At 35.8% G+C, this 14,271-nt stretch overlaps 1 protein-coding gene across 2 annotated transcripts in view; it reads left to right on the top strand.

Annotated features, from left to right (window-relative positions):
* The window catches only part of CFH (complement factor H), a 146,662-nt gene that overhangs the window by 106,982 nt on the left and 25,409 nt on the right, over positions 1 to 14,271 (top strand). For both annotated transcript variants that reach the window (XM_055419936.2, XM_055419935.2), the window contains exons 16-17: positions 5,681 to 5,863; positions 13,949 to 14,158. In XM_055419936.2, the coding sequence (XP_055275911.1) occupies positions 5,681 to 5,863; positions 13,949 to 14,158 (393 nt within the window). The remainder of the gene's footprint in view (positions 1 to 5,680; positions 5,864 to 13,948; positions 14,159 to 14,271) is intronic.

Genomic DNA, 14,271 nt, shown 5'->3' with positions numbered 1-14,271 from the left:
GAAATGCTACGGCTAGAAGGATGGGGATAATTAGTATTAGAATATTAATTATGAACATTTTGTTAAGGAGAGGATTTGAATCTCTGATTATAAAGGCTTAAGTTTTACGCAATTACTGGGCTCTGCCATCTTAACTTAATTTTCTAGGGCATAGTTTGTTTGCGGAATTTATTGAGATGAGATCATTAATTGGTTTAAGGAGCTTGTTTGAAGTTGGCCTTATTTCTCTTATCCATTCGTACTGGGAGAAATGCATAATAGATAGAAACTGACCTGGATTACTCTGATCTGAACTCAGATCACTTAGGACTTTAATCGTTGAACACACGAACCTTTGATAGAGGTTGCACCATCTGGATGTCCTGATCCAACATCGAGGTCGTAAACCGTCTTGTCGATATGGACTCTTGAATAGGATTGCGCTGTTATCCCTAGGGTAACTTGTTCCGTTAATCAAGTTTTTGGATCAATAAGCGATAGTGTGGTTTGACTTGTGAGTCTAGTCTTTAAAATCGTTTGGAGGATTTTTTATTCTCCGAAGTCACCTCAACCGAAACTGCTAGTCTATAAAGAGTGTTGTTATTCCTTAGTGGTTATGCTTGTTTTCTTTAGGCTAGTTAGTTAAAGCTCCATAGGGTCTTCTTGTCTTATTAGTTCATGGGAAGGTCAATTTCACTGATTGGAAGTTAGAGACAGTAGAACCCTCATGTGGCCATTCATACAAGTCCCTATTTAGAGAACAAATGATTATGCTACCTTTGCACGGTCAGAATACCACGGCTGTTTAACGATTTTCACTGCCAATGCAGGAGACCCCAGTTCAATTTCAGATCAGGAATATCCCCTAAAGAAGAATTAGGCTGCCCACTCCAGGATTCTTGAGCTTCCCTGGTAGGTCAGTCTACAATCTGCCTGCAGTGGGGGGACCTGGGTTCAATCCCTGTGTTGAGAAGATCCCATAGAGGCAACCCACTCCAGTATTCTGGCCTGGAGAAGCCCCAAGGACAGAGAAGCCTGGCAGGTTGCAGACCATGGGATCACAAAATTGGGACCTGACCAAGTGGCTAAGCACAGCACTGTATATTATGCATTATATATTTATGATTGCTTGGTCCTTGTGAATTAACTTTTTTATAATTATAAAATATTTCTTAATTTTTATCATGCACCTTGTCTGGAAATCTATATTAGCTTATTAAATATAGTTAAGTTAAAACAATTTATTATTTCATATGAAAAAGGAATTCCCAACAAATTTCAAGGAATTCATGTTTGTAAATTATTCTAAATTAATAGCAAATATAAAATTAAAAGTGCTTGCTACACAAGTGCATCTTTAAGGAAGCAAGTAACATTTACAGGTAGTGAAGTACATATGTTCTACATTTCCTTCTGGAAACAATAATTTTATGTGAGTATATTTAAGTATGTTATCTGTCTCATGTTAATACTTGAGGATTGTATAAAGTAGAAGTTGATTTCTTATGGATGGATTGTCAATTATTTTAAGAATATGTGGAAAATCCATTGAAGTGAAAAATCAGTTAACTATGAAAGTGCTGATTTATTTCTGAACTTTCTATTTAGTCATTTAACTATTAACTATCTTCACTGCTGCCAAATTACCTTTGTAACTACCTTTTTAGCAGGCTGAAAGGCTGATAATAGTCTCTAAGTATGTTCCTCTCACTCAAAATTACTTTAGTTATTTTGGTTTTGAACACAGAAATTTCAGAGGAAACTTATGACTTTTTTTTTTTTTATAATTTACTCTGTAGAATTTATTATCAGAGTTTGTCTGTTAGCTTGCAACAACTCAATGACAAGTCTTTGAAAGGATTATTCACCTCATTTCAACATCTCAAAAAGTACCTATACCTTTAGCTAATTATTAAGGAAATGTGCACAGTTGGACATTGAATTGAGTGGATACAAAAAAGTTCAAACATGCAAGATGTACAAATGCAAGAAGTATCTAAAGTATAAATAAAGTTATTTTAAAATTTTGCCAAAAATCGCATAATTGGTTGTTTCACCCAGAAGTACAATATCAATCATTAGCAGAAATTATAAATATGAGAGCAATGCAAAAATTTTACTGGTAGTTGCTGGCAATTGTTGTTGACTACGTGCATATCAACATTCTTTTTCATATGTAAGTTAAGAGACCTATAGTTACGATATTAGCAATTTTGATAAAATATTGGGTTGTATATCGAAAGGGATGGCTTTGTAATGAGAAATGAATTGTAGAGAATTGACTTCTTTACTGTATTGAATTTTGAAATCATAAACATGGTATGTCTCTATTTATTTTTGCTTCAATTTTTCCAGACATACCAGTAGGCTCCCCTGGGGGCTCAGACAGTAAAGAATCTGCCTGCAAGGCAGGAGACCCAGGTTCAATCCCTGGCTCGGGAAGATCCCCTGGAGAAGGGAATGGCCACCCACCCCAGTATTCTTGCCTGGAGAATCCCATGGACAGAGAAGCCTGGCAGGCTGCAGTCCTTAGGGTTGCAGAGAGTTGGATACGACTGAGCGCCCATGAGATCTGATATGCAGTTTGCTTCTTCAAAATGTTCCCGTGATGAAGAATTCAATTTCTTTAATATTTTCTACATTGTCTTATCATTGAGAGAAAGTTGCATTTTTCAAGAAATATCTCTGTTTTGCCTAACTTATGAAGCTGATTGGTGTAAAATTGTTTCTAATAATCACTTAACATTCTGTTTTCCTTTTAGTCCTGTAGTGTATGTGGTGATATCACCTCTTTCATTTTTGGCATTGAGAGTTGTTTCCCTCCTTTAGTTTGTTTTTCAAAAGTACAGTTTTCAAATTAACATTTTTAACACACTTAGTTTCTTTCATTTCCTCTCTTGTCTAATTTTTATCTTGTTAATATTCATGATTTTTAACTTTCTTAATTTTCTGTTTTCTCTTTTCTATTAATCTTTCTCAATTTTTTCTCTCTTGTGGACTTAATTTTCCTTCTTTTCTGATCACTTGGTTTTAAGTATACTCTCTCATTTCTTAAGATAAAAAATGAAAACATTGATTCAAACCATCCTGCTTTTTTAAAATCTAAACCTGTAAAACTACCTATTTTTACTTCTAAGTATTGCTTTACCTGTGTAAAACTACCTTTTAAGCATTGCCTCAAAAATTTATAAATATGCATCAATTTTATTTTCAATTAGCTGTATGTGAAATATTTTCTTATATTCTTAGTGGCTTCTTTGACATAACTGTTTTTTAGAAATTTGTTGTTTAATTCTCACATACTTATGATTTTCTAAATAATTCATTCTCCATTAACAGTAATGTTGTGGTATGATTTTTATTTAGAGAGCTGCATATATTTACTGTACACAATTTGATGATTATCATAGATGATTGCATAGATAATTTATTCTTACTGATTTCTAACCTAATTCACTTGTCATAGAACACACTGTGTAAATTTTTATTATTTTGAATTTTATTCATTCTTTGTTGCACAGCATATTGTCTATCTTTGTGATATTTCCATTTCATATAAATTATATGTGTATTCTAGTTTCTAGATCAGGTTAGTATTGTTCATAGTGTTCTAAAAATGTACCTATGTCTTAAAATAGCTTTTTCTAGTTGTTCTATCCATCAGAGTAGGAAGGCTCTCAGAACTGCTAAAAAGGGGTGTGGATTTGTCTATTTCTTCTTTCAGTTCTGCCTATCTTTGCTTCACGTATTCTGATATATTCTTAGATACATTTTATATTTATCATGGCTTAGTCCTTTTGAATTATCTTTTTAATAAATATAATATAGGTCTTCATAGTTTTCATAATATGCTTTCTCTGGAAGTCCACAGTAATTTATTGAAATATAGATAATTAATTTAAAATACCTGATTATTTTCATGTGATAAAAGAATTCCTATTCAATTTCATGTAATGTGTCCTTCAATTATACTCTATAAATTAAAAGCAATTGTAAATTAAAAGAAAGCTAGCTAAACAACTTATTCACCCATATCACAAAACTTGAAAAATTAAAAAAAAATTTTTCTGTGATTTACTGAAAGAAAATATGTTAAATTAAGTAAAATGAAAACTGTATACTTTGGAATCTATGGTATACAGCAAAAAACAAAGATATGTATAGATTAAAACTTGCTTTCCAAAAAAAAGGAACTTAAGTAATAGGTAGTACAATCTAGAATCTAGAAAAGAACATACATCCAAAGAACATAGAAGGAAAGAAAAAATAAAATTAAAATGTCAATTTTCATAATAAGCTAAAAAGTATAAATAGCTGATTTGCAAAATATTAAGTTTATGGGGAAATGTAGTATATAAACTAACTTTTGCAAGACTTTTAACAGGTACAAATTAAAATTATTAGGACAAAAATGTTTAAACATCAGACATAAAAGAAAATAAATTCTTGAAAATACATTGATAAAAATGTCAAAAGAGTTAAAACAGAAAAAAAGAGAAATATTTTTGATGAAACATAAAATATTCCAAGTCTTCCCTGGTGGCTTTGATGGTAAAGAATCCATCTGAGTTGCAGGAGACCTCTGTTCGATTACTGTGTTGGGCAGATCCAATGGAGGAGGGCAAGGCAACCCACTCCAGTATTCTTGCTGGAGAATCCAGAATCCCCATGAACAAAGGAGCCTGGCAGATCATAGTCCGTAGGGTCACAAAGAGTCTGACATGACTGAGTGACTAAGCACAACACAGGACACAAAATACTCCTATTGACTTAGATCAGAATAGAAAATCTGGTGATATTACTAACGATGAATAAAGTGTATTCAATCAAATATTTCCCTGAATTTAATACAAAATGTTGGATCCCTGAAAGGATATATGAGTTTCCAGCTTATACATGCATAGCACTTCTATTGAAATAAAAATGAAGCATGACAAGAGAAAGCAAAACCAAACAGTCATTGAACAAGTTTTGTCTTCAGATTATGAATTGAATATCTGAGGTACCTCCATTTGGTGGACTCAGACACAGTTTACACAGGGATCTTTTATACCCTCTGGTCACATACAAAAAGCCAGGCTTGCTAATCCATTAAAGAAGGTGCATTCATCAATGCATATATCGTTTAACAGTGCAGCAAGCTAGTGAATAGTACCTCCAGGAGAGTACTGAGCTGTAAACAATGCACTGTAAATCCAAAGGAACATCTAACTCTTACCTTGTTCAAGAATCAGCATGAAATTAATAGGTCATTAACTAAATGTAGTTTCTCCTCTGGTTAATAAACTCCCACGGTAGAAAACATTTTGAGGGCTTCAATCCAATTCCAATATATCTGATCATGAATATCTGCTAAAAAAAAAAAAGACCCTGATAACAGTTTTTCCTCAGTACCTAAAACTGAGTGAGCAATTCAATTAGGGCATCCTAAAGGTTAGAGAAAAATAAAATCGGTTTTACATAAATCATGCATGATTGAGCACAGGAAGAATACAAGGAAGAAACTAGAAGAAAGACCACAAGACAGTGAACCAAATGTGACACACTGAAGTGCTAAACAAGCTTAAGAATATAATTACAGCGTATCAAATTATTTGATCATTTATGATATATTATTAGAGCTTTCTGTTTATTGAAAATTTTTCCTTTAATATTTTAACTTATGCTTCTTAATCAAGAAATCTAATTTTAATATTTTCAGAAGCACAAAAACAACCATGCCCACCTCCACCTCAGATTCCCAATGCTCGAGATATGACAACTACAGTGAAATATCAGAATGGAGAAAAAATATCAATCCTATGTAAAGAAAATTACCTAATTCAAGATGCAGAAGAAATTGTGTGCAAGGATGGGAGATGGCAGTCAATCACACGTTGCACTGGTAAGTAGTGCATAAGTTTGTTTAAAACATTCTTTAAAGAAGATTAATACTTCTCCAAGCTTTGTATCCTTCCGTGTGGCTCAGTGGTGAAGAAAACTCCTGCAATGCAAGAGATCCAGAAGATACAGGTTCGATCCCTGAATGGGGAAGATCCCCTGGCTCGAGGGGGGTGGGGCATGGATGGCAACCCACTCCAGCATTCTTGCCTGGGAAATTCCATGGACAGAGGAACCTGGTGGGCTAGAGTTCATTTGGTCACAAAGAGCTGGACATGACTAAGTGACTGAGCATGCCCACAATCTTTGTATGGATCAGCAAGATGAAGTCCTCTCTGTCTCTCCCAATTTATCTTGAAACAGTAAATCACAGTTTCAGTTCATGAATTGATGAACACTCTTTCACTTACGATGTGAAACACAGACAAACTCCTTGGGCTACTGTGAAAATAACAGGTAAAATTTATGTTTATGCAAATTTTATTCCTAATGATCAAAAGGACAAGAATGAAGGGACAACTGGGCTGCCCAGCCTGGTAGTCATGGTCCTGAAAAGTAAGCCCCCAGAAATTCTGACTTAGAAGTCCAGTGTAACTTGTACACAAGAAAGCCAGAGGGCTTTAGGAAACAGAGCTTCTGTTCTTTAAAGGCATACAAACATCTCACATGCTCTGTGTCCCAGTGAAGAGGCATCAATGGGGAAGAAGCTTGGGTTAGACTAATTTGCTTATCTTTGTGAAACTCCTAGAGAGATAGGAGACAATTGGGATCATGGATACTGGTGCCAGCCATCATGAAAGGCAAGTGCCACTTTAGAGTTCTCCCTAACACACACATACATAGCTTACTAGCACCAGAGGCTTAACAAGTCATCAGCATGCCAGCACCAACCCCAGACTCCACTGGGCTCCACAGCTGCTACACCTGCATCTCACTCTGCTCTTGGGTGTGATATCACCAGCCCTAGTACACTTAGGCCCTGTAGCCAGCTCCATCAACAATTCATCCTGCCTATGAGTAGGCTGGCAGCCACCACATTAGGTACAGTCTGTCAGCCACCTGAGGAGTAGGTGGGATCCTTGCCTACCAGTGCACCCAGAGTAGTTGGCATTGACACAACAGAAGGGCACCCCTATAGCATCTAGATCTGCTGCATAGATCCTACAGAGGGTACCACTCTGTTGGGCCCCATAGACTTCTGCCTAAGACCACTTCTCTAAGATCAGGAATACACCTAACTCTTAGAAATAAACACAGAGTTAGATAAAATCAGGAGACAGAGAAATGCATTCCAAATGAAGGAACAAGACAAAATCTCAGAAAAGTCACTAAACAAAGTTAAGATAAGCAATCTACCTAATAAAGCATTCAAGGTAATGATCATAAAGATGTTCAATGGACTCTAGAGAAGAATGGATGAAAACAGAATTTTAAGAATAAGAAAATATAAAGAAGGACTAAACAGTGCTAAAAGATACAATAGCTGAAATGAAAAATACACTAGAGAAAATCAATAGTAGATTAGAGGATTCAGAAGAATGGATCAGAGATCTGGAAGACAGGGTAGTGAAAACTTCCTAAACATCATAGGAAAAACAAAAAAGAATTTTAAAAATGAGAATAGGTTAACAGACATCTGGGACAACATCAGTACCATTCTTATTATGGGGACCTAAAATAGAGAGAGACAGAGACTTATTTGAAGAAATAATAGCTAAACATTTTTAACCTGGGGAAGGAAACAGACATTCAGGTCTAGAAGTCAGACAGTCCCAAAAAGAGATGAACCTGAAGAGGTTCATACCAGCACACATTATCATTTAATGAAAAAAAAATTTATAATGTTATGTTCCAAGTAAATGGCAATGGGATCATACTTATCAATAATTACCTTAAATGTAAATGGGTTGAATGCTCCAACCAAAAGACAAAGATTGGCTGAATGGATACAAAAACAGACCCCTATATATGCTGTCTGAAAGAGGCCCACCTCAAAACAAGGGACACATACATATTGAAAGTGAAGGGCTGGGAAAGATATTGCATGCAAATGGAGACAAAAAGAAAGCAGGAGTAGCAATACTCATATCAGACAAAATAGACTTTGAAATAAATGTCATGAAAAGAGACAAAGAAAGACACTACTTAATGATCAAAGGATCAACCCAAGAAGAAGATATAACAATTATAATTATATATGAAACCAACATAGGAGCAGCTCAATACGTAAGGCAAATGATAACAAGTATGAAAGGAGAAATTAATAGTAGCACAATAGTAGTGCGAGATTTTAATACCCCACTCACACTTATGGACATGTCAACCAAACAGAAAATTAGCAAGGAAACACAAACTTTAAATGATACAATGGACAGTTCAGTTCAGTTCAGTTCAGTCGCTCAGTCATGTCTGACTCCTTGCGACTCCATGAATCACAGCACGCCGGGCCTCCCTGTCCATCACCAACTCCTGGAGTTCACTCAAACTCATGTCTATCGAGTTGGTGATGCCATCCAGCCATCTCATTCTCTGTTGTCCCCTTCTCCTGCCCCCAATCCCTCCTAGCATCAGAGTCTTTTCCAGTGAGTCAACTCATCGCAAGAGGTGGCCAAAGTTTTGGAGTTTCAGCTTCAGCATCAGTCCTTCCAATGAAAACCCAGGATTGATCTCCTTTAGAATGGACTGGTTGGATCTCCTTGCAGTCCAAGGGACTCTCAAGAGTCTTCTCCAGCACCACAGTTCAAAAGCATCAATTCTTCAGCGATCAGCTTTCTTCACAGTCCAACTCTCACATCCATACATGACCACTGGAAAAACCATAGCATTGACTAGATGGCCCTTTTAGACCTAATTGATATCTATAGGATATTTCACCCCCAAACAGTGCATTTCACCTTTTTCTCAAGTGCACAAGGTGTATTCTTCAGGATAGATCACATCCTGGGCCAAAAATCTAGCCTTGGTAAATTCAAAAGAATTGAAATCCTTTCAAAGATCTTTTCTGATCACAATGCGGTAAGATTAGATGTCAACTACAGGAAAAAAAAATTGAAAATACAAACATATGGAAGTTAAGTAACACAATTCTGAATAACCAACAAATAATGGAAGAAATAAAAAGGAAATCAAAATATGCATAGACACAAATGAAAATGAAAACACAGCAACCCAAAACCTATGGGATTCAGTAAAAAGAGTGCTAAGGGAAAGGTTCATAGCATTACAAGCTTGCCTCAAGAAACAAGAGAAAAATCAATAAATAACCTAACTTTACACCTAAAGCAACTAGAAAAAGAAGAATCCCAGGGTTAGTATAAGGAAGGAAATCATGAAAATTAGGGCAGAAATAAATGAAAAAGAAACAAAGGAGACCATAGGAAAAATCAGCAAAACTAAAAGCTGGTTCTTTGAGAAGATAAATAAAATAGACAAACCATTAGCAAGACTCATTAAGAAAAAAGGGAGAAGTATTAAATCAATAAAATTAGAAATAAAAATGGAGAAATCACAACAGACAGCACAGAAATACAAAGGATCATAAGAAACTACTATCAGCAACTATATGCCAAAAAAATGGACAACTTGGAAGAAATGTACAAATTCCTAGAAAAGTATAGTCTTCCAAAACTGAACCAGGAAGAAAGAGAAAATCTTAACATACTTATCACAAGCATGGAAATAGAAACTGGAATAAAAATTTTTCCAGCAAACAAAAGCCCAGGACCAGATGTCTTCACAGGTGACTTTACCAAAAATTTAGAGACGAGCTAACACCTATCCTTCCCTGGTGGCTCAGAGGTAAAGCATCTGCCTCCAATGTGGTAGACCCACATTCAATCCCTGGGTTGGGAAGATCCCTTGGAGAAGGAAATGGCAACCCCCTTCAATACTCTTGCCTAGAAAATCCCACAGATGGAGAAGCCTGGTAGGCTACAGTCCATGGGGTCTCAAAGAGTCAGACACGGCTGAACGACTTCACTTTCACTTTTCTTTTCAACACCTATCCTACTCAAACCTTTCCAGAAAATTTCAGAGGAAGGTAAACTCTCAAACACATTCTGTGAGGCCAAAATCACCCTAATTCCAAAACCAGACAAAGATGCCACTGAAAAAGAACACTAAAGGCCAATATTACTGATTAACATAGATGCAAAAATCCTTGACAAAATTCTAGTAAACAGAATCCAACAACATATTAAAAAGATCATACATCATGACCAAATGGGCTTTATCTCAGGGATGCAAGGATTCATCAATATTCACAAATCAATCAATGTGATACACCACATTAACAAATTGAAGGAAAAATAAAACCCATATGATTATCTCAATAGATGCAGAGAAAGCCTTTAACAAAACTCAACATCCATTTATGGAAAAAACCCTCCAGAAAGAAGGCATAGAAGGAACATACCTCAACATAATAGAAGCCATATATGATAAACCCACAGCAAACATTATCCTTAATGGCGAAAATTTGAAATCATTTCCCCTAAAGTGAGGAACAAGACAAGGGTGCTCACTCTCACCGCTACTATTCAACATAGTTTTGGAAGTTTTATCCACAACACTCAGAGAAGAAAGGGAAATAAAGGAATCCAGATTGGAAAAGAAGGAGTAAAACTCTCATGGTTTGCAGATGACATGATCCTCTACATAGAAAACCCTAAAGACACCATGAGGAAATTACTAGAGCTAATCAATGAACATAGTAAATTTGCAGGATATAAAATTAATACACCGAAATCCCTTGGATTCCTATACACTAACAATGAGAAAACAAAGAGAAATTAAGGAAACAATCCCATTCACCACTGTGATGAAATGAATAAAATACTTAGGAATAAATCTACCTAAAGAAACAAAAGACCTATACATGGAAAGCTATAAAACACTGATGAAGGAAATCAAACAACACAAATAGATGGAGAAATATACCATGTTCGTGGATCAGAAGTATCAATATACTCAAAATGAGTATACAGCTTAAAGCTATCTATACATTCAGTGCAATCCTTATCAAGCTCCAATGGCATTTTTTTCACAGAACTAGAACAAATAATTTCATAATTTGTATGGAAACACTAAAAACCCTCGAATAGCCAAAGCAATCTAGAGAAAGAAGAATGGATCTGGATGAATCCACATGCCTGACTTCAGACTATACTACAAACCTACAGTAATCAAGACAGTATGGTACTGGCACAAAGACAGAAATATAGATCAAGGGAACAAAATAGAAAGCCCAGAAATAAGTCCATGCACCTATGGACACCTTATCTTTGACAAAGGAGGCAAAAATATACAATGGAGTAAGCACAATCTCTTTAACAAGTGGTGTTGGGAAAAGTGGTCAACTATCTGTAAAAGAGGGAAGCTAGAACACTTTGTAACACCATACACAAAAGTAAACTCAAAATGGATTTAAGATCTAAATTTAAGATTAGAAACTATAAAACTCCTAGAAGAAAACATATTCAAAACACACTCTGACATAAATCACAGCATGATCCCCTATGACCCACCTCACAGAGTAGTGGAAAAAAAGCAAAAATAAACAAATGGAACCTAATTAAACATAAAAGCTTTTGCACAACGAAGAAAACTCAAAGCAAGGTGAAAAGACTGCCTTCAGAATGGGAGAAAATAATAGCAAACAAAGCAACTGACAAATAACTAATCTCAAAATCATATAAACAACTCATGCAGCTCAATACCAGAAAAACAAACGACCCAATCAAAAAGTGGGCCAAAGCACTAAACAGACATTTCTCTAAAGAAGACAGATGGCTAACAAACACATGAAAAAATGCTCAGCATCACTCATTGTCAGAGAAATGTAAATCAAAACCACAGTGAGGTACCGTCTCATGCCGGTCAGAATGGTTGCTAGCTAAAAGTCTAATGCAGGAGAAGGTGTGAAGAAAAGAGAACCCTGTTACACTGTTGGTGGGAATGCAAACTACTACAACCACTATGGAGAACAGCGTGGAGATTCCTTAAAAAAAAAAAACTGAAAACAGATCTGCCATATGACCCAGCAATCCCACTGCTGGGCATACCCGTTGAAGAAAACAGAATTGAGAGAGACACTTGTAAACCAATGTTCCTCGTAGCACTGTTTGCAATAGCTAAGACATGGAACCAACCTAGATGTCCATCAGCAGAAGAATGGATAAGAAAGTTTTGGTACATACGCACAACAGAATATTACTCAGCTATTGAAAAGATTGCATTGGAATCAGTTCTAATGAGGTGTATGAAACTGGAGTCTATTATACACAGTGAAGTAAGTCAGAAAGAAAAACACCAATAGAGTATATCAACACATATATATGGAATTTAGAAAGATGGTCATAACAACCCTATACACGAGACAGCAAAAGAGACACAGATACAAAGAAGAGACTTTTAGACTCTGTAGGAGAAGGCGAGGGGGGGATGATTCGAGAGAATAGCATTGAAACATGTATGTTGCCATATGTGAAACAGATCACCAGTCCACATTCAATGCATGAAACAGGGCACTCAAAGCTGGTGCACTGGGACAACCCAGAGGGATGGGATGAGGAGGGAGGTGGGAGGGGGTTTCGGGATGGGGGACACACGTACATCCGTGGCTGATTCATGTCAATGTATGGCAAAAACCACCACAATATTGTAAAGTATTTAGCCTCCGATTAAAATAAAAAATTAATTAAGAGAACGTTGTTGTTCAGTTCCCAAGTCATGTCCAACTCTTTGTGATGCCATGGACTGCAACATGCCAGGCTTCTCTGTTTCTCACCATCTCCTGGAGTTTGCCCAGGTTCATGTCCATTGAGTCAGTGATGCGACCCAACCATATCATCCTCTGTCACCCTCTTTTCCTTCAAGAGAAAAGGCAGTAGTTACCTACAAGCAGACCCTTACAAGTATCAACAACTTCTGAAGAATATTTTTTAGGTCACAGTGGACTGGCATAACATATCCAAAGTAGTGAAAGGGAAAAAATCTTGTAGCCAAGACTACAGTATCCAGGAAAAACATATTGCAACCCTAGTATGATGTCCCTTCACACCTATCATAATGGCTATCATGAAAAGGACAACATCAAGTGTTGTCAAAGATGTGGAGACAAGGGAATCTTTGTGCACTGTTGGTGGGGTTGTAAACTGGCAGAGTTGCTATGGATAAGAGGATAGAGTTTCCTTTAAAAATTAAAAATAGAACTGCCGTATGATCCAGAAATTCCACTTCTGGGTATTTATTCAAAGGAACCAAAACTACTAATCTAAAAAGATATATGCACTCCAATGCTCATTGCAGCATTACACACAATAACCAAGGTTTGGAAGCCACCTAAAGAGTCCACTATCTATAAGTAGATAAAGAAGGTGTTTTATATATACACATGATATGAACTATGACCGAGCCATAAAATATGAAACATTTCCATTTGCAACAACGTGGATGTGTCTAGGATGTATTTATTCTAAGAGATGTAGGTCAGATAGAAAAAGACAAATGCCACATGATTTCACTTATTGTGGAATGTAAAAATAAAACAAAATAAAAGGAAAACAGGCTCATACAGATACAGAAAATTAGTGAGTTGTTGCAAGAAAGGAGCAGGGGGTTGCAAAGTAGATACAGGGGATTTGAAGTACAAACTCCAGTTATGTAATAAGGAAGCCAGGGGGATGTAATATACAGCATACAGAATATGGTCAATAATATTGTAATAAATTTGTTAGGAACTATTGTTAGTAGACATACTTCTAGTCATTTTATAATGTATGTAAAAGTAAAATCATTTTGTAAGACATTTGAAGCTAACATACTGGTATACATCCAGCATTTCAATAAGAAATTCATTTAAAAAAGGACGAAGGGGCATATCGAACAAGTGGTAGCAGCATAGTGTTTATGGAGACAAATAGCTTGCAAGTTTCAAGTATCTGTCAGTTTTAAAATTCTGTAAATTGTTCTGAGTATTCTTTTCTTTTTATTCTTATTTTAAAATCAAAAGTAATATTTGATTATATTAATATTTTTAATTTAAAGATTATATTTGTACTTATCTCTTTGACCTCTGTACTTCATATAGAAAAAATTGGATGTTCTCAACCACCTCAAATAGACCATGGAACCATTAACTCATCTAGCTCTGCAGAAGAAAGGAGAGAAATACATGAACAAAGGCTGTACGCACATGGCACGAAGTTAAGTTATACTTGTGAAGAAAGCTTCGAGATATCTGAAAATAATGTGATAATATGCCACATGGGAAAGTGGAGCTCTCCACCTCAGTGTGTAGGTGAGGACACTAGGCAAACCAAAATCTATTTCAGTACCATTCATTAAAACTAATCAATTGTCATCAGTCATGAGACTCGATCCATTAGATTTCTAAATATATCAAATAACTTA

The sequence above is a fragment of the Moschus berezovskii genome, chromosome 17 (assembly GCF_049115385.1).
Source record: "Moschus berezovskii isolate FMDL1 chromosome 17, NW_MosBer_1.0, whole genome shotgun sequence".
In the NCBI taxonomy this organism is placed as follows: domain Eukaryota; kingdom Metazoa; phylum Chordata; class Mammalia; order Artiodactyla; family Moschidae; genus Moschus; species Moschus berezovskii.
Note: the sequence above shows the minus strand (reverse complement) of the source record. Positions and strands in the feature narration are given on the sequence as shown.